Below are 21,654 nucleotides of genomic sequence, written 5' to 3' on the forward strand. Positions count from 1 at the left end.
CTCAATGGGTTACGACATGGCATGAACGCAGCATAAGCTCATTGTTTTTGGTTCAGGAGGAACTCTAAACGTTGCCTGCTGTTTGGCGCTCTGTGCATTCAACTCTGGATAACCTCATGGAACACACGCTGATGACGTCTGCGTTAACTGGGTGCGAGGAGGTATGGAAATACATTCGTTGAAAGGTAGGAAGGACATCGTGTTATTGCATTCGGACCGGATGCAATGGCTGGACGAACATTTTTTTGGTCCTGAGACTTCCACAGATGTATGTACCTCTATTATTGATTGCTATCAGGATGTGAAGAAAGTTTCAACCAGAATAACAGTGTTAATGAAAAAAATTGCCTACCCTACCTTTAAGTGATGACAGTATTTAATTTTTTGGGTGAAATATCCCTTCTATACTTACGAAAACTTCATTATTCAATTAACCAGATTGTAAAACAACCTAACAGCGCCCTCCAGAGGTGTTCTGCTCTTAAAAAACTGGATCTGATCTACCAACACATCATAACATCATGAATACAAAGACAAAACTCATTTTTACACAGTGTTGTGAAAGTCATTTAATCGTAGAAGATTTTTAGAAAAATCAATTCTTGATTATGAAAAGTTATAAATTCAACGTTGTTTTAGAAAGCTAAACAGCTTGAGTACTCTCTCCAGAAAGAAGAAACAAAAACAATTCCAATTTTTTTGGTAGTCTTTTGTTGCTTAAAAGTGAAAACAGAAAGAAAAAATGTACTAATAGTTCACAACACAATGTCTGTCTTGAAACAAAATGAAGACCAATGAAAACTTCCTTGACTTGACGACCAAACAGCAGAAGAAACCACCTTTCTATCCTTACAAAAACAAACAAAGAAGGTAAAATACCTATTAAAAAAACCCAGAATCTTCAAAACTGGTTTCCAAGAGTCAAGAACTCATCTAGAGAGGGTGACGGTGTTACAGGTTTTCACTTATCAATATACCACTGTACATAAAGCTGAGAGCTGGTCTGAAGTTTGCTTTTGCAATAACAAGACTGGAAATGCAGTCCAACTGTGAAATCTAACTTCATACATTAAGAGGCCCTCAATGACAGGACTGTCTCAGGCCCACAAGCAGTTCATTTGGGAAGGGGTAAAGATGCACTGGGGATCCAGATGAAGCAGGGTCAGTAGGTGGCAGGGGTCCGAGCCGAAGCGACGGGCTGGATCACCGGTTCATGGGCCTCAGGAGCTCTGTGGCCGTGGCAGCATCTGGAAACAGGTTATGGTATGTAGGGAGGGGCACGTAGGCAGCTGTGATCATTTTACCTGTAAAAAGGAAAGGGATTGCAATTAATGTCACACACAGCCCATGCAAGCAGTCCTATAAAGAAAAAAAGTGGGACAGGCTTACCTGCAAACCATCGCCCGTGCAGAGCGCTGACAACAGACATTGCGACTGGGATGGTTGGACATTTTACATAAACATTTCCCTGCAAGAGCAAAAGTGAGGAATTGTCATATCGGGGGAATTCAATAAAAAAAAGGCTTTGATAATCTTAAACTGTAGCCCTAAAATGTAAGGGAGTAAACACACTTCTGGTTCGCTATCTTTGTGGGGACTCACCATAGACGTAATGGTTTTTATTCTGTCCAAACTGTATATTCTGTCCCCTTGGCTTACACTAACCCATCAGACTCAGACTATACCCTTGGTAAACATGATCAAAGATGGCTGATTAATTATAAATAAATTGCATTGTTATTCCTTCTGAACTTTCATTCCAAAAATGTGCACAAATCTAAACTTTCACTGAAGTAAAATAATTGAAATTGGGGGGGAAATCACAATGAAATGTGCTTTGTTTTCACATTTTCAATTCTTTTAATTCTTAGATTTTTGGTCTAAGAACTTCTGATTTACAAACATACATTTTGTCATTTTAATTTCAGAATTATTGTGTGTGTGCATGCGCAAGCATGTTTATAAGCAAAATGCAGCCTAAAAGTATATATACTTTACAATAAAACTAAAAGTTTATATTATACAAATCTAATTGATGGATAAAAAAAAATAAATAAAAAATAAATAAACATGATTTCATGTGTAAAGCCATAGTTCACTTTTGGGTCAAAGCTGACACAAAAGGTGTTACAATAAAAAAAAAAAAAACGAAATAGTTTAAATTATTAGATAATTTATCTCTTACATTCTTTATTTATTTAAAAAGAAAGTAGTAAGTCTTAAACCATCCAGAGTTGAAATTTTGTACTCAAAACAATGGATTTGTATGTATCTCTTCTGGGACAAAATGGACCTGAGTGCATTAAGAGGGTTAAAGGTGGAAAGAGATATGGCTCATTTTTTACATGTTATAAAGCTGCAATTTTAACAGGGGTGTGTAGACTTCTATAGCCACTGTATAAAGGTGATCACTTACTTCAGCTGAGTTCTTGTCGACGTATATGTGAACAACTCCTCCATGTTTTTTGCACTCTTCGATGACATCATCCTGTATCTCCATGTCCCAGCCAGGTTCGTTTTCCCTACAAAGCAACACATCAAGGAGTTTCTTTTAACCATGACTTATCTTATTTGACATCACATTCACCGAGGAAAAGGAAGGAACATTTGAATAATTAGTGCAACTCACATCTGTGGACTGAACATGTTGGAGAGCTGTAAACAATGTGTGGCCAGAGGCTGGGTTGGAAGGTTCATAGCTTGGTTCATCCCGTGATTGGGAAGAAGAGGGGGTGCGGATGAGGCTGTAAGCGGCACAAACACACAAATAACTCTCACTATAACAGGTAAGCATCATATTGTGGGTGTATATTTTATGCGATTTGTGAAACAGGGCTCTTGAAATAACTGTTACTAACACAAAATTGTACTGTTAGCCTTCTGAAGAACAAATAATTGGTGGGAACAGGACAGCAGGTCAACAAGCTCTGTTCGGATTTGTCAAATCTCCTCCGGAGGCAAATTCTCAAGACCTCAGTGCACTTCAAATTAATCACATCAGACACAAAGGATATGTGACTCAGATCAGATTTTTTTAAAGAGTGTGAACAGCACAAACCACATGGAATCTGATCTTTTGGATTCTGATTTGGGCCACTTCCAAATGTGGTGTTGCAATGCGACTTCAGTTATACCTAGGGGTGTAACAATACACTCATGTCACAATTCAATACAACTCGTGATACTGAACTCACAATACGATACTATCGCGATATTGTAAGCCAAAAGATGTTTTTATTATTATTAAAATATTATCATTTCATTATTATGCACTATACATATAATCCTAAACCATCTAGAACAATTGGAATAATCATACTACTAAGACTAATGTGATATGGCGATTTAAAGCGGTCCTAAAGGGGTGAACAGTCTTACAACCTGAGCTTATAAAAGCAACAGTAAACACTACATCAACGTTAGCAACTACTTAAAACTTATTATTTGTAGTTGTGTTTTCTATTAATAGTTTCAATTATAAGACAAACTTACAAGATGTGATCCATAAACAACAGATTGTTCTGACAACATGGGAACAGCTAAGTTTTTCAGGAGAAGCTTTTGTGCGTATAGCGTGTATTGCACTTTGTTCGTTTGCTGTTCTCCGTAAAATGTGCAGCACACAGACAAACTTTGAGTTTATAATGTTCAGGAACAGTGTTTAAAATAAATTTACCCCAAGTTCACCAGCCTTAGGACAAACTTTTTTCCGTGGTAGAAAAAACAGAGACAACACTCTTCATCTTCTCTAATGCATCTCAACCAGGCCTTGCCAACCTTTTTGGTTATTCTGTGGGCGGAGATTATTTAAATAAGGGACATTATGACTTCATAAGATCTGGAAAAACGAGTTGTAGTCCAAATTCTGTTAAATAAAATATCTCCCTTTGGAGTGGAGTGCAGAATTTTTTTATGCTCAAACAGCAACATTTCACACTAACTATAGTTGAAAAAGTGAAAAAAGCATAATAGGACCCCTTTAAATGTTTGCACTTTCACTTTGAGTGCCGTTCCAGTATGTGCGCTTCAGATGATCAATGCAATCAATCACAGTGCTAATCACAAGAAAGCATGTCAAAATGACTATTTCCTAAACTGTAAATGGTTAGTTCATTCAAAAATTTAAATTCTGCATTTACTCACTTTCACGTAGTTTTCACGCTCTCATCTGAACATCAAAAGCCGCTTTCCAACCAAGTAGTTCTAGGAACTTAGTTCTAGGGACTGTCCACTTCTAAACAGTTCTAAGAAATACTCTCCCCCAAACTCGGTTTTGCTGTTTGCGCTCGCACTGGCCAAGTGGCCATAGGAACTGGTAGGAGGGGTAAGGGAGTGACGCAAGCACGGTGACTTTTATTTTGACGGCGCGACAGACCTTTATTTTGGTGGCGCTGAGAACGCCAGAGCAAACAATGCTCGCATTTTCTGTGTTTATTAGTTAACGATCTGTCTAACAGTACTGTTTAATATCTTATTAGATAGAACTGTTATAGAAAGTAGACAGTATATGAAAAAAAGGTTATTAGCCTATGCCGTGTGGTTGATGTCCAGTGTTGCTAGCTGGGCAGATAAACAATCATTTTTGGCTTGGTCCCCTCAAAGTTTCCTTGGATTTTCTCTTCAGCATTTAAGGTTTAGAGACCCATCTATCACTGTTTTCCATGTTTGTATAGTTAGTTTATGGAGTAAATATATAGGCTATAATCTGTGTGTTTACATTCTAGCTGTTTTAAAAATGGCGGGTGCTGGTGTTCCGCGTGCGTTCGGTCATCAGCGCACACTAACGTCACGGGTAGTTCCTATAGTGCTGGTTTAGACCCTACTCTGAAGTAGGACCTAAATTAGTTCCTACAAATGGAGTTCCTAGAACTAAAATTGTTCCTAGTTCCTGCGGTGCGAACACGCCGACATCCGGGTACTATAGCCAATAGTTCTAGGAACTGTAAAAAGGTTCCTCCGGTCGGAAAGCGGCTATAGTTACAGCATGCGCGTCGTCGTAAATCTGTTCATCATATAAAGTCATTGGGCCCTATCTTGCACCCAGCGCAATTGACTTTGTACACCGACGCATGTATCATTCCTATTTTTCACCCGCGCAAAGCGTGTTTTTCCCTCCACAGCAGCACGTCGCTAAACTAGGGAATGAACTTGAGCTCATTGTGCGGTTCAGCACAAAAAAGGAGGCGTGTTCCGGCGCAAACGTTCCTTCATGCTATTTTGCAGGTTTAGAAAACAATTGCGCCACTAACCAGGAAAAATAGATAGATAGACAATTTATTATAAAAGCATACATCTAGCTTACACATTTACCCAAATTATCATGCGCCTTTTTAAACGAAGTTAATTTGGGTGGGTTTCTCCATCCCCAACGTCCCTGACGAGAGCGTCGGTCTCCTCGGCTGTGAACCACTCCTGGCGCGCGCCTGGCAAATCCGCCGTTACAATAGGAATCCGCTTTAGAACAAACGCGTCTGCTCTTAAAGGGAATGTGAGATAACTCTCTGATTGGTTTATTTCACATTACGCCCAAACCACACCTATGAATAATGAAGCTGCTTCAGACCAACCCATTTTAGATTGGCGCCGGACGCAAGAGTCATTTATCCCGCCGGGAAAATAGCAACAGCGCCAAGACCCGCCCACAAAGTTACTTGCGCTTTGCGCTTTGACACTTGCGCTTCAGATCGTTAAAATAGGGCCCATTGTGTCTCTTCAGAAGACTTGGACTTAGATTAGACCACTCAATTGATTATTTTTACAATGCCTTTATGACATTTTTTTTTAGATCTTTTAAGTTTTAGAGGAATGGACTTTAAATGGAGGAACAGAAATCTCTCAGGTTTCATAAAAAATGTATTCATTTGTGTTTGGAAGTTAAACGAAAATCTTATAGGTTTGAAACGACATGAGGATGAGTACATGACAGAATTTACACTTTTGAGTGAATTATGTTATAAATACATTAAGCTGAGCCTATAGGATCAAACTAACTCTATTTCGCGAATCATATAGTTTACATCAACGATATATATCGTCGCATTTTTATCAGTCCAAGTGACTTTCACGTCACTCTACATCGACATTCGTCACAAATCTGCGCTGACTGCAGTCATTTCAAAGATTTTACATACTGATAGTTCTTTGGTCACTTGGTAAATGTGGAAGACAGATGTGAAGGTAGTCAGTGGAGGGACAGTGAAGTGTTCAAACTCATTAGTATTACAGGGACAGCTCTATACAAGCAATACAACTATACGAGAAAAGCACTGCTCTCTCTCTCTTCTCATCCGCTCCTGCGCACAAATCACCTTATAATTGAACGCGTAAATGCTGACTTCACAAACCTCTGTGTTTATTTCCGTATGACAGTGTGCTGCATGCTGTCTTTGTTTTTGTTACAGAACTGTTTAACTGTATTTCAAAAATGTGAACTGTCAAACAAAAACACTGGATTCTAAGGTATAAATTAGAATTGAGCACTAAGGCTTGAAGTGTGAACGTAGCCATATGCAATATTTTAAGTAGCAAAGCCTCATTATGGGATTTTGGAATCTGTCCTGTCTTATATGAATGAGATATAAGTACAATGAGGTTGATGAAGATCTGTGTATCAGTTTTCTCTGATGAAGGTTTATATTAAAGCAAAAGATGCAAAATGACATGATTACACGCTGTTATCTGTCATATAGACCAGATTTTGTTTTAGTTTAGATCAAGACATTTAGATCAAGATACATAGCCCATTCAATGGATTCTAACATAGGATTATGAAAAAGATTTAAAGACACACCATTTGCCAGATTTCCAAATGTCACAGAGCCGCTCATCTGTAAGGCATGCTTGGCAGCGGCAGGAATCTGCAGTCCTGTGCCTAAAAACATGCCAGACACATTTCAGTGAGTTCACAACAATGCAATATCACTTGGAATAATAAATGCAAAGTAGGCTGAAACAGTCATTGGCACATCTGGGAGACAGTAACACGTAGGGTTCAACCTGTACCTTCTGCGAGTCTTGCCATAAGCTGAAGACGACCCGTCGTGCCCAGGTCAATGCCAGTTCTCTCCAGTTCATCATTGTCCAAGAAAGAGCTGGCCGAGGACGCATCGGAACGCTCTGTAACATGACCCACCTTCATTGGCCGCCCCGCAAGCTCAAAACCATTTAGCTGCTCCAGGGCTTTTTTTGCACATTCTGCATCTGCAAACTGCACAAAAAGACAGCCAATCAGCATGGGAATGGTGAAATAGAACTGTCCTTGTCTTTTTGAAATGAAAGTCAGAACATTTATAAAACAGGCATGTGATTGGCTAAGGACAAAAAAGCAGGAAAATATACCAAGTCCACCGACTTCACAGAAAGTCCACTTTGCTTCACAGAAATAAATTATAATGTAAAGTATAATAAATTGAAAACCAATTATTTTAAATTGTAATAATATATCACAATATTAAAAAAAAATCTGTATTTTTGATCAAATAAATGCAGGCTTGATGAGCAGAAGAAACTTCTTTCAAAAACATTAAAAATAGTAATGTTTCCAAACTTTTGGCCTGCACTGTATTCCCCCCAAAACTGCACAACTGTAGGGTAAAACATTAATAAAAAAGTGATAATAAAAAATGCGTCTTAAAATTGACATGATTGTAACAAAATCACACAGTCTGGAGAACTCAGAACAACTGCTAACATTAAGTTTAAGGTAAAAATAACTGCCATGAAATTATAGTATCTTACTCCTATGCAATTAAGTTAGATAAACTGTTCATTCACTACATCACTTTACCTCTGTCTTTATCCCCTTTTATCCTCTTCTCTTCTTTTTGGCACTGTATCTATCGCAGACTATAATGCTCATTTATAATGTGTCATGTAAATTCGGCCATCCGTCACAATCAGGAAACTTTCACCGCGTCTAGAACTGGCGTGAGCTGCCAGGCCCGTTTCTACGAGCCTGTGTGTTAAGCGCCCTCAAAAAAAAGCAATGCTGTCTACATTGGATGCGGCGTCGCGCACGCTAATCCGGAAAAATCATATCCCTGATAAAAATACATTTAAAAAAGCTACAGAAATTGGTCATTCAGAAATGGCTTCACAACTAGGGCTAAACAATTCATTAAAATAATCTCAATATGATGGTGATATTGTTAAAACACAAAGTTTGGGATTTAATTAAACAAATATATGCACTACATATGCATATGCACTGTCTTGGTACATATGCACTGTCTTGCAAAAAGAGAAGAGTTAAGGACCCCCTGAGGTTTTGCAGCCAAAATAAAAGCTTGAACAATTATAGTTTGAAAATAAGGAAATTATAATAATATTGAAGACACAGTATTGTAATTTACTTTAAAATAAAAATTGTATATTATTTTCTCAAATTTTACAATAGTAATATTTCTTATTTTGTTTAATAATAATAATAATAATCATCATCATCATTAAATCAGTAAAATCATTAATAATCATTAATCGTTTGTGAAGCTCACAAACATGTACAGCAAACCTGGAGATTTTTTTTTGCAATCATAATTTTATTTAGAAAATTAGAAAAACTGCAATTCTATATTTATATTTATATTTATACTGCTTTCCCCAAATCATGCAGACCTACTCACAATCACGAAGGACCAATAGGGAAGGACCAGAATTTTCGACTAGTCATCCACTGACTGACTGGTAAGTTAGATAAATAAAATGTAGCGTATGGCCCCTTTATCATTAGTAAATTTGTATTTTGATAAACTCACTGATATGAAGCCATATCCTTTCGACCTGCCCGTCTCACTGTCCATCATTAGCTGGATGCCTTCAATCTGAAATTAAACAAATAACTCAGACTGATTAGCAGATTCACTTACTGTTAGTTTTATCCTAGTTTAAATGCTTATGCATGGAAAACCATTTCAAACGCCAACCACACCTTTCCGAACGGCTCAAAGATGCCCCTGAGCATGTCCTCAGTAATATTGAAGTGCAGGGAGCCCACGTACAGCCGCATGGGCCCTGCACCACCTCTCTGGAGCATGCTGGCCATGGCTGCGGCCCTGTTCTTCTCAGCCTGAAATATGTGAACAATTCAACAAAATTATTCACATGCATTGGATTAGTAATCCGACCGTGGATTTGCATTGTGTTGACGCTCTGACCTGCGAAGCCTGTACTATGATAGGCACTCCCAGAACTCTCTGCCCCGTCAGGCCGATTGCCAACGGTACTGATGTGGCCTCCACAAATTCAATATAGGCAATGCCCTTTGACCTCCGAGAGTTTCTATCCGAGATCATCCTTACGTCACGGACCTTAAAAGATGAATATAAAAGCTGTCAGGTGTTGTATCTGTCATTTAATATCAGTAAAATGGGGAGAAAAATTAACAAAAAATAGAAACCAAGTGTGCTTTAATATGTGGCATCATACTTTTCCCACTGCGGAGAAGAATTCTTCCAGATCTCTGGGTCTAATTCTGGCAGCGAGCTGCATGCAGAACACTGTACGGGCGTCTCTCTCCTCTGGGCTCAGATTATCTATTGGTTGCCTGTTTAAAGAAACACACAGGTCATCAACCACTGAAACACAAGTCATTCCCTCAGGAAATTCAAATCTCCCTCTTGTTCACTCTCTCTGCACCTTTAATAAATATTATTATTATACTTTTTTCATGTCAGGTCAAATGGACCTTAACATTCTCTATTAAAATAATACTTTGTGTATTTGTGTACTTTTTTGACAATTGTGAACAACATTAATGAATTGAATCAATAACACATTTATATAGATCTATATAGCCCTTAATTTTGATATCAAATCAGATTTTAAAGTAAATATGATACAAAACTGAGATCCACTCTTTGTGAGTGAATCAAGTTAATAAAGTTAACATAGTATACTATAACGTAATTTAATTATTTTTCTGTCTATGATTTTGAACAGGACAAAAACCTTTTAAAACTTTTTCATGTCAGGCCAAATGGCCAGTAATATACTCTTTTAAAAATATTTTTTTGTTCTTTTTATTGATTAGCCTATTCTGAACAACATTAAAGCATTTAATCAATGAAACATTAATCTAGAGCTTATAGCGAGATTACAGAGAGCTGTCGACTTGACGTACAGTATTACTGTGAGACACAAGGTGAAAGATTAACCTCTAAAACCTTTTAAAGTTGAACGCCAGCTCTGTCCGGAGGTCTGTCTAAACCTCAGAGATTGTAAACACTGTAAAGACCGTAACGATGACAGTAACGATTTTACCACATCAATCTGAGCGCAAGTCCGATGATGAAACATTGGAAGAACTAGTTATTCAACCCGAACCTCCATCGCAAGGACGACTTGAGTAGGACGTTCGCCAGTGATTCACTACTCAGTTTGACATACATTATGAGATGTTGCAACTGTAATTCATCACCATCAGCATTAACAAGAGTATGTACATCAACACATTGATGTGTATATTTCTAATTTATTGCAGTGCATATGCGGGATCAATAACGGTGCATGTTCGCCCAGCACTAATGTGAATTACTTATTTAACAAACATTTGTAAAACAAATCTTGCTCCATCCTTTATCTTTACTCAACAATTAGTAAGAATGACAGACAATCTGTATTAATAGACACACTTTTAGGTAATAGTGGCTCACAGCTGATTAGCATAAGTATTTCAGTAGCACCCAAATAACAATTAGCCGGTTAGCCGGAAACTTGCACATTACAACACAAACCTATAAGTATTTTGAACACCCGGTAGAAAATATATACATCGATAATTATTCATACTTACAGGTTGTGATTCTGAGGAGCAAGTTAGTCCAAATAAATTGGGTACAGACCCATCTTTCAAGGGCAAGAGTTTTGCGAATCCCACGTTGAACTCCGAGATTTTAGAAGCAGTCTTCAGTGAAATGACATTTGAGGGCGGGTCAAGTTGTTCGCGGGCATTCAACATTGGCGGGCATTATGCAAATGTATCTTCTAGTGACACAGAACCGTAAAGCAGTAGGATTCTAATGAAAAACGACTTGTAAAGGCTGTTCAGAGTCAATTCTTCCTTTTGGGAGACAATAACTTTGTTTATCATGCACTTTCGACTTTACAACTTTGCAGAACATTTACATTCACAAACAGCTATATTAGACACTGCAAGAAAGGGAATATTCGAAAAACCATAAAAGGGACACTTTAAAAATAACTGTTCTACCAGTTCAGTTCTTCTCATTTTAAGTACACCAAGATGGCTGATTTCGCTCTGCCTTATCTAGTGTCATTTAAAATAGCATGGCTATGGAATAACTTGTGGAAATACTTTAATACTTCAGTACTACAGCAGACAGTGATGAGCGTCTCACCTGACAGGGCTTTTGTCCTTCTTAAAAGGGCTTCTGTCCTTCTTAAACGGGCTTCTGTCCTTCTTAAACGGGCTTCTGTCCTTCTTAAACGGGCTTCTGTCCTTCTTAAATGGGCTTCTGCGACTAGAATCAGAATACTCCATCAGTCTGTGTTTATTACCCAACTGTGTATGATTACTCAAGACATACACAAACATTCAGCACACAACAGCCAACCAGAGTCACAGATGAGATCACCTGTGTTTGGTGAAATGTTGTGGGCCGGTCTTCCCTCCGGGACCACCATTTAATTTCGGCCCCATACTATGACATATAAAACAAGGGTTTTTCTCAGTGTTAAACTAGTCAACTTTCAGCCACTGTGGCTATGCGAGGGCTACTACATACTGGTGCAAGGGGGCAAGTATACATTGAAAACCAAATGCTGTTTTAGCCAAGGAAAAACTATTGGTTAGAGGTAAAAAAATCATTTCACAGAAGAATTTCTTTATAATTGTACCCAAATTACACCTAACATGAGCTGTAAGGTTGATATGTGATTATATTGGTGTTGGTAGAAGACAAGTGTGAGACAAGTTTTATATTCAATAGAAATCATTTTAAATTCAAATTCAAGGGGGAGAACTACACTATCCAGAATCCTGAAAGGAGATCCTCCTTAAATCCACCAATCAGAGATGACATTGCTGTTACCATGAAAACAAGAACCATGCCATAAGACCAGAGCGATCAGTAAAATTATATTTAAAATTGTATATATGTAGCCTAATATTTAATATTTAATATAATATTTAATATTTAAAACTAATATTGTTAATATTTTAATATTACCCCCATATACTTTGGAAAATATATGTGGGGAAACATACTTCAGGAACCATGTACACTGAAGAAGTGGGCAGTTACTGTTTGCTATTTAAAAGTGTCATGAAACTCCCCCCGTTTTAGTCTAGTCGTTCACAAAATGACTAAAAAAAAGTCTCAAAAAATGGCCGTGTAAAGCTGTGGAAATGTGGGAGAGTAGAAGGTGGGAAAAGGGGACACAATCATCAATAAAACAACATACCTGCAACACACTTATTATTAAAGACACAAAATATGACAAAAAAAAAACAAAACAGTTGAGGGCACTTTGATGCATTTAAAAAATTTAACCCGATGACAACAAGCTCCCAAGACCGAGGAAGAAAAGCGGAAGAACATTTAACGTCTAATAATATTTCTATTACATTTATGAGCACTACAGTCTCTGAACAAACGAGACACGTCAGTTTAACACAGATAGCACAAAATATGATTAAATATATGTGAAAAAACGGTGCAGGTTCATGTTTAAAGCACTAGAGTATATGAAATGTGTCCATAAAAACTTGAAGCATGCTTACTCCTGTTCGTATATGATCTTTGATCTGCATTGTGAGCGTTGTTAAACTCATCGCGGCGTTCCGCGCAGAAACCGCTCTTAAGGTCCTTTCACACTGGACGCGATTTTTACGCACGAATAATTCGCGTGATGGTTTTATTTTTTGATCAGCTGTTTGTGTAATGAGTGCTTTCACACCGAACGCGAATGTGCTGCGGCGAAAAAAAGACTTTTTTTTTTTCGTTTCGATGCCGATTTTTTTTCCCTTTTGCGGCGACAGAAAAGACTTCAGCCAATCATATACTACAAGGACAATGATTGTGTGGCGTAGCATCGCCAACCAACTCGGTTATCACGACTGTGAGTATGTTGTGTGATAGTTTTAGTTGTTGTATAGTCCTGTGCTGTGTAGGCTAGCAGGCTAAACTATATTTTGGGATAGAAAGCTAATCGTCAAAGATAGAGATAGAGACCGTGTTTACGCGGCTCATGTGATAGGTTGACGCGAACTATTCGCACACGAACTATTCGCTTTTTCGTTACGCATCCGGTGTGAAAGGGCCTTCATGCACTCTCCGCATGTTGTTTGAACTCTCCGCTGTAATGCGATCTCATGCGTAATACAGTGCGGTGATTGGGTTAAAACAGTTCATTATCATGAATAATGCAGAGAAGCGCTCAGAAACAGTTGACGTCAGCTCGTTCGTCCAGCCCCTACTGGAGCCCCGGCAGACGATCCGAACCAGAGTTCAATTGCTTCCTGCCCTTCCCCCACGGGTCTCTGTTCGCATTCTTTTATTTGGGCCCCAACTACGGACCCGGTACACTTGCATCATGAAGCTACAGCCGCTTACCCATGTTTCTAGGTAACAGCTATGAAGGAGAAGGTGCCAAAATGGATAGAGTTGCTCGTATCACTTTTGTTATTCTTTTTTTTTAACCTTTGGTTTCGTTTCCAAAGAGTCAACACATAATGACATCTATCTGCCATGGATGTACTGCAAATGTTCAAAAGACTGCGGGAGACCATTTCTGCTCAAGGCAGGCAGAAATTAGATATACATTCTCTCTGCTTGGAGTGCGTCAGACCCGCTTGTCAGAAACGTGAGTTAGAGAACACACAAACACAGTTTTATACATACTTCATTAATAGCGGTTCACTTCCGTAATTTAATATGATTGCATTCATAGCAGCAGCGAGACCACCCTTTTTAGGCAGACCCGAGTACGGTTCATGTGTGCACACCGAGTTCACATCGTTAAGCGTTCACATCCTAAAGAAAAATGAGTCTCTTAAATGAATGATCAGGGACTAAACTCACAAGGGGCTTTTGCGTCCACGAAAACGTCCACCACGTTCCTTGCTGCGGGATCGCGAACGCTTGCGCTCTTTGCTCCGTGAACGTCTTCGCTCGCGGCTGCGGCTTTTGCGTTGTTCTCTGCTCTTCTTGCGCCCCCCGCTTCTACTCCTCCGCCGGCCTGGACTCGGACTACGACTGTTGCTGCGTCTTTTCCTACTGGGGAAAAAAACCCTACAATTTAATTAATTCTCATAGTACATTTTACATGAAAAGCTTAAAATAAAGAAGAATGAACACACTACAGAGGGTTTTTGCTTACTTTTTGCTGCGTTCCTCATTATGACCATTGGCGCTAGAGGACTTGCTTTCACCCTGAACAGGATTGATAAAAGAACAACATGAGGATGGAGAGGAAACACTGGAAGTGGAGAGGGGAGGGGGATAAGAGAGAAGACAGGAATGCTACTATTGTTGGCTCCTTCATGATAAATTGCTTGATTTTCCTCATTTTATCACTTTGGAGAAAAGCGTGTGCAAACTGAATATAATCAAATGGTCTGTTCTTTATAATAAGATGTTGGCGGGGATAGTCTTCAACTTTTGAAAACTATCAGTTTAAGTTCAAGGTCTTGACATGTTAGGCCATGTTTTTTTTAGGGGACCCTCAGGGCCGTAGTATAGGTACCCTGCAATTTTAAGCCTAAGTCTTGCTGTTGTCATGCTATAGAGATGCTAAAGGGCATTCCAGAGTCGAGGCTGTCAGTCCATGTGATCTTCCCCAGTTAGCGCTGTTGGACTGTGAGAGCTCGATGCCATCTCTGTCTCACAGCTTGTCCTGAAGCAGACAGGGATTTACACGGCTTAGTCATATCGCCTTCCAAAAGACACCGCATCAAAGTCATCCAAAAAGATACAACTTAAAACCTCATCAAAAGACTTTCAGGGTTTTTTCCTGCAATTTGACAGCTATGACAGGCACTTGTTTTTTGTTAATTAGAAAAAAATAAAAAATAAATTATATTTTTATTTATTTTTAATGATAGAAATGATTATTGGTGATACAGTTTTAAAGGGGTCATGAATTGAGAAATCAAATTTTCCTTGACCTTTTGATATGCAAGATGTCATCGTACTATTAAAACATCCTGTAAGTTTCAGAGCTCAAAACTTCCTCATTAGTCCTTCCTCATTCAGTGCAGCTTTGCAAACAGACTTTTATTGTAAGATATGGACCCGACAACAACTGCGTTTCCATTAACCGTTGCAATCTCGCAATAAGTCATTCCAAAAATCATGGCAATTGATGTTGGTAGGTTTATGTATATCTCAGCCACCGCACCAGCCATTATTTTCAATCGAAGGAGATGTAGGCGTATTATCCAAGCATTAATAGCAAGGAAAGCCCCTTACACTTGGGAACGGCCACGTATGAGGTGTTTCTGGGTGTTTCTCCTCCTATCTGCTTCAACGTCTTGATAAAATGTGGCATTTCTATGTCGTTTTGAACTCAAATACTTTTGTCTTTTATGAGTTTAATGAAGAACTCTGTCTCGTCTTCTGTCCAAACATACCACTTTTACATCTAGGTCAGGTGACCATTTACATTGCTGTTTTGCGAAATATTCCTTTTTCAAATTGCCTGAAAAAACACCTCATGCAAGTGTAAAAACTCTCATATAATCACAAAAAAGTTTTTGCGCAATTTACATATTTCTATTGGGCATTGCACATTTTCAATTAACGCACTTTGAAGGCTAATGGAAACACGGCTAGTAATGCCACAACATGTACAGTAAGTAACTGTTAATTCAAAGTTCTGTTAATAATCTGTTCTGGACTCTTATTTACATCATGTTTGAACTGTTAGTTATGATAAAAGCATTTGTGAGAATGCAGAAATTGAGCTGCAATGACATGATCACAGCATTCATGCACTCAACAGACATGTCGGCTACAATGCTTATCGCTGCACCCTTTCATGCGACGGGAATAGACCTAAATTTAATGCTAATCAAGTTTGCTTTTCATATGCAAAGATGTTAGCCAATCACAGCAGTGGGCATTTACACAGCAGACACGCCCCTTAAAAAGGAGCGTTCAAATCAGAGGACTAAAATAAGGGTAGAAAATGGCCTTTTATTTCTAAATTATGACAATTTTTATGGTAAAAATCACAGTTATAAAATAATTTTAAAAAATGCAGTTCATGACCCCTTTAAGATAAAGAGATATAACTAAAAAGGGCATGCACAAACCAACGATTTTAGAGACCATCACAGGACTGGGTAGAGAGACAGTATTCATATCTATAAACTTCAAGTTCATTTATAGGAGAATTGGAGTCAGAAATTTGTCCTTTTATTCAGCAAAGATCCATTAAAATGTTCAAAAGTGACAGTAAAGACATTTAGGCTATAATGTTACAAACCATATTTCAAATAATTGTTTGTAAAAAAAAAAAACTGTTTTTAAAATTGATTACGAATTTAGCATATTTTAATGATTTCTGAAGGATCATGTGACACTGAAGAATAGATTAACAGCTGTTGTAATTTCAGTTTTGCTGTCGCAGGAATAAATTATGCTTTAAAATATATTAAAATAGAAAACAGTTCATTTGAATTGTAATAATCTCTCACAATATCACTATTTTTACCGTATTTTTTTAATCAAACAATTGCAGCCTTAGTGAGTATAAGGCACTTCTTTCAAAAACTTTTTTTAAATTTAACTTTTGAACGATAGTGTACATTTTTATGCCACTCCATTAGTTTCACCTTCAACAGATTTTTACTCATAGTGACATTATTGAAAGGTGAATACTGTCTCTGCTCCATGTCACATTATACTTCATCTATTGCCATTCATTCGCCGTTCTGAAACCGAATGGATTTGATGGTGTAAGGTGGCGGTCTATTTGTTTTATTTTTTTACCTAAGGGATCAAAGTACATTTATACATTGCGCAATTACTACCTTACTTTTTTTCACAGTTCACACTGGAATCAAAGATGTATTCAGGGGAGCAGAGGTGAGATATCATTAGGCAAGTCTATAAAGAGAGATAGATGGGCATTTAATTGTAATTCAAGATATGCAACTACACAACATAACTCTTTCTCATACACATTACACAATTTTACACTTCAGTCAGGCACAGACAACACATGTAGGGTTTTCTGAGCAAGGACACAAGGAGTTCAGTTCACAGTTTTCACATAAAAAATTAAATTCTGTCATCCACCCATGTTGTTCCAAACCTGAATTACTTTCTTCTGAGACTTTTAAGCTAAAAAAAGAAATAATGAAAACTCAACATAAAGGTAACATAAGTAGCTAATAAGACTAGCAAAGGGTTAGAAACTTTGTAAAAAAAATTCATCATTACTTAACTGCTTTAATGAGGTAAAGAACTACACTTCAATGAAGCATTTGTGATGGAGATATAAAACTATATTAAAGATGTTTACGACTAATTTATATAATATATATATATAGATACACATACACAAATAAGCATATCTAGACAAATATTTAAGTAGTTTTAAGCCATCATTCGCAGTGCTTCATGCTACAAAGATCTTTTTGGTGTAATTCTATGAACGGAGGAGATTTTTTCAGAATCATGGGAAATGTAGTTTTTCACCAAGAATTCCACTTTTCACAATTAACAAAAAAATAATGCGGGCTTATGGTATTAATAAAAGCATATACCACCGAGTGACAAGCTCATAGCAGGTCTGTCTTTAATATCAATTTCCCAATGATGAAAATAAACAGGATTTTGACTTTCAGAACCCAACTCTTGTACACTATGGGCCTGCTTACACCTGGTCACTTCATGGATTTTTTTCTGATTCTATCAGATCGTGAAGACAAGGTGTAAATGCCCTCTGAAACACCTGAGACAGATTTAAATCCGATCAATCAAACCACATCAGGAGGTGGTTTGAGACGCATTTCTAAACAAAACTGGACAAGTGTAAATGCATCTGGTTGTTGGAGTGAAGTCTGTAAATTTTACTCCTCCCAAAATGTCAAAAAAATAAAAGCGTGAGAGCATGTTAATCACATATGAAAGCACTACAGCAAAATGCATCGCCGCAGATGAGTAGCTGAGTATCTCTTCAGCAAGCCAACACGCAAACTACAGCAAATTAAACAGAGTAGTCGCAGACGCTCAACACACAATCTTCATTAAAAGTAGTGAGACTAATACCAGTGCTAATGCTGCTCTCTCTCCTATTGTGGTCTTTCCACAAATAAAAACTTATATCCGTTTCTTGCATTGACATGAACTCTGTTAAATTCGCATAGAGTGTGGGAATTGAAGATCGTGTATATATTCGTTTTGCGGAGAAACATTTATGTGGCCAAGTGTAATAGTAAAACTGTTTTAACAAATCAGATAGCTATCCGATCAGTAAAAATACATGAAGTGACCAGGTGTAAACAGGCCCTAAATGTATACTTATTTTTATGCTGCTTTTCATCCTTTTCGAAGCTTGAAAGCTCGGTCCTCTTTCATCGCTCTAAAAGGGATAGTTCACCCTACAATGAAAACTCTATCAACATTTACTCACCCTCAATTTGTTACAAACCTGTATGAATTTCGTTCTTCTGTGGGACTCATTTCCAGCCTAGCAGGAATCTGTGCCATCCTGGTGGCGACTGAGAATTTTTTTTTTCCCCAAAAGAAGATATTTTGGGGAAAAAATACTATGAAAGTCATTGGGGTCCTGGGCCTGTTTGGTTACCCATATTCTTCAAAATATCTTCTTTTGTGTTCAGCAATAGAAAGAAATTCATACAGGTCTGGAACAACTTGAGGGTGAGTAAATGATGACAGAATTTTCATTTTTGAGTGAACTACCCTAACCAGATAAAATTTCTGAATTTGTCATTTTGAGTTCCTCATAAGAATGGAATTCATACGGACTGGAACAGCGTGAGGCTAAGTAAAGTATGACAGATTTATTTTTTATTATTTTCATTTGGGGTGAATTAATCATTTAAATCCTAAAATAAGAGAAAGAGATCCGGTAACTTCCGGTCGTCTATCAACCCACCTTCTTATAAGGAGCTTCCAGCATGGCCTCAACATCGAAGTCATCCGCCATTCTGACCTGCCGTAAATGGAAATAGCAAAATACGTTTACAAACATAACCAACCTCACGAGTCATAGTTTATGCTTCTAATTTAGTACTCTTCGACAAAACAAACCTAAAGAAAACCATCTTACAGTCGAGCTGTGGTGCTGCTGTTCTTTAAATAACACGCTCGATTCTGCAGCAAACGTTCTCGAGACACAACAACAACATTACATAAGCAGCTAATTTAGACGTCACATTCATATCCCGACAGACAGCATACTGTAAATTATGTATTATTTACATTTATATCTGAGCCAAACTCCTAATTAGACCGCGTACTGCTTTTTTGGGGCAAAAAATTACCTGGTTTTATTTAGCACTCCGGTTATCGTCGCGACCTCTGCTACGCGCGTGTGAAGTTTGCCACTCAACGCAACTGCAAAACAAACGGTCAGATCCGCCTATAAACAAGCAACACATACACCGAACAATCATTCAAACAAAAAGAAATAACGATGTTTATATCTGTGGATATTTAAGAAGCTCAGTTCTGTTTGTCATGAGGTTTCCCCCCCAACAAGACAACTTCCTGCTTTCCCCAAAATGGACGCTGATAGGGGGCGGGGTTTCCTACCGTTTCGTAATGTAGATAAAAGTCAGGGAAAGGAGAATTTTGAGTTTCTTCTTTTTTCGGGTGTAGTAGTTATCGGCCTACTTGCAGAATTTGCAGTGCTTCCGTTTCTTTGAATGCCCTCGTTGGTAGATCTGCTCTGTTATTGTACAATTTCCGTGACAAGCATTGCAGAAACTAGCGTTTTGTTTATTTAATTTTTTTTATATTAATTTGATTTTATTATTTAATTGTATTTTTTCTTTTGTAATATATATCAAATATAATATATAAACTAATATTAATGTAAATAGAAATGTAATTATTATTATTATTATTTTTATTATTATATGTCGAAACCGCAACCTTCGGGTTAGCAGTCTGACTCAAACCACCACGACTGCCCCATATATATGTGCCGTGATATATATATTTATATAATAAGAAAAAACCGAATATAGGTCTCTCTCTCTCTCTCTCTCTCTCTCTCTCTCTCTCTCTCTCTCTCTCTCTCTCTCTCTCTCTCTGTCTATATATATATATTTATTCCATTTTTTTATTTTTAAAGATATCTATAAAAATAAATTTATATTTTAAATTAGTTTAATCCTTATTGGCCGGTTAGGATAGGATAAAATATATACATTAATGTATCTTTAAATAATGTTCATTAAATGTTTTTGTTATGTGCAGTAGCCTAGTGACTAATGGCGGCCGAAGCGTAGCCTTGCAGGCGCGTATGCGTATCGATGTGTTGACTCTGTAGAGCCCTAAAGCACGCGGAAGAATACGTGTGCGCGGGCGTGTCTGTGTGTGGGTTAAGGCCCGTTCACACCAAGCACGATAACTATAAAAATAACGATAAAGATAACTATATATGTGTCCACACCAGCGACCGATAACGGTCTTTTTATTCCAAGCACGCGCGTGCCCGGATGATCCAGATCCATTTTAAATGCGCGAGACATTTAAATTAGAATGGATTCTGATTGGCTGTCAGTGTTTTATCGTTCGACAGCTGGAAAAAAAATCGTTCTGAAAGTGATCCCAATGATATCGTTCCGCATATCTTTATCGTTATAGTTGTGGTGTGAACTCTGTTATTCTTTAATATGGAGAACGATTTTTAGAATTATATCTTTAGCGTTATCTTTATAGTTATCGTCCTTGGTGTGAACGGGCCTTTATAGTCTGTTTTTATGTTTCAGATTCCATTGGACGAACAGCCTCACTCTTCATTATGAAAGATGACAAGCACTGCACATTCCGCAAGTATTATCTATATTATAACTAAGCCTACTAGCCTACACCCGAAAAAAGAAGCTCAAAACTTTCCTTTCCTTGACCTTGCACCATTCCTGTTTAAATACCTGGTCGACAGGTTTTTGCTGTTTGATTTTGCCGTGCCCATACACCTTGTTAGCATTCAAGAGTTTGTGTTCTTGTTTATTGATGTTGCTAAACTAATTATTGTAGGCTATGTGCTGTACTTGACCGAAGCATTCTTAGTATTGTGGATGTAGATGTACAGTTTTGACCAACCTGCGTTTGTCTCGTCACGTTGTATATTATTGTGTAAGGCTAGGAAGCAGTTAGAGTAGTTTAGTTTGGAGCGTTTTTACGCTAAAGAACTTTTGGGTAACACTTTATTTTACCAGTGTCCTTGTTACATGTTACATGTAGGCTAGTTTCTATAGTAGGCTATAGGCATACTATAAAATATGCATTATTACATGCAACTAACCCTAAACCAAACCTGATCCTAATCTAAATCTATCTACATGTAGTTAATTGATATTACTCAGTTCCCTCCTAAATCTATATTAAGTATACTACATGTAGTTAATTGATATTACTCAGTTCCTAAATGTATTACACTGCAAGGACAAAATAAAGTGTAACCGACTTTCCTTTTCTACATGTTCTTTTGATA

At 37.7% G+C, this 21,654-nt stretch overlaps 1 protein-coding gene across 11 annotated transcripts; it reads right to left on the minus strand.

The window, feature by feature from the left end:
- Positions 1 to 363: 363 nt before the first annotated feature.
- rbm39b (RNA binding motif protein 39b) lies at positions 364 to 19,733 on the minus strand. 11 transcript variants are annotated; one of them, XM_081350114.1, is made up of 18 exons: positions 19,475 to 19,720; positions 19,242 to 19,318; positions 19,087 to 19,143; positions 16,999 to 17,069; positions 14,338 to 14,390; positions 14,040 to 14,234; positions 11,592 to 11,657; positions 11,355 to 11,477; positions 9,424 to 9,541; positions 9,153 to 9,305; positions 8,927 to 9,064; positions 8,754 to 8,819; positions 7,003 to 7,207; positions 6,791 to 6,871; positions 2,630 to 2,744; positions 2,417 to 2,522; positions 1,390 to 1,468; positions 549 to 1,304 (listed from the first exon to the last, which is right to left on the minus strand). In XM_081350114.1, the coding sequence occupies exons 7-18, from the start codon at positions 11,654 to 11,656 to the stop codon at positions 1,204 to 1,206; spliced, it is 1,350 nt and encodes a 449-aa protein (XP_081206240.1). In that variant the 5' UTR covers position 11,657; positions 14,040 to 14,234; positions 14,338 to 14,390; positions 16,999 to 17,069; positions 19,087 to 19,143; positions 19,242 to 19,318; positions 19,475 to 19,720; the 3' UTR covers positions 549 to 1,203. The 11 variants fall into 11 exon arrangements, with proteins under 11 accessions (XP_081206235.1, XP_081206230.1, XP_081206240.1 ...); XM_081350105.1 differs by having other exon boundaries at positions 19,261 to 19,318; positions 19,475 to 19,711; XM_081350106.1 differs by lacking the exon at positions 19,242 to 19,318 and having other exon boundaries at positions 14,040 to 14,231; positions 19,475 to 19,733.
- Between the last annotated feature and the right edge of the window lie 1,921 nt (positions 19,734 to 21,654).

The sequence above is a fragment of the Scardinius erythrophthalmus genome (assembly GCF_964197995.2).
Source record: "Scardinius erythrophthalmus genome assembly, chromosome: 20".
NCBI classification, from domain to species: Eukaryota; Metazoa; Chordata; class Actinopteri; order Cypriniformes; family Leuciscidae; genus Scardinius; species Scardinius erythrophthalmus.

What these genes read in the sequence shown, in the direction of transcription:
- rbm39b (XM_081350104.1), bottom strand. Translation starts at nt 19,137, where the DNA reads ATGGCGGATGACTTCGATGTTGAGGCCATGCTGGAAGCTCCTTATAAG. An exon ending in CGTGGACGCAAAAGCCCCTT is followed by an intron (nt 11,658 to 14,039) that starts GTGAGTTTAGTC and finishes TATATGTCATAG; the next exon opens with TATGGGGCCGAAATTAAATG. An exon ending in TCTTTGAGCCGTTCGGAAAG is followed by an intron (nt 8,820 to 8,926) that starts GTGTGGTTGGCG and finishes GTTTAATTTCAG; the next exon opens with ATTGAAGGCATCCAGCTAAT.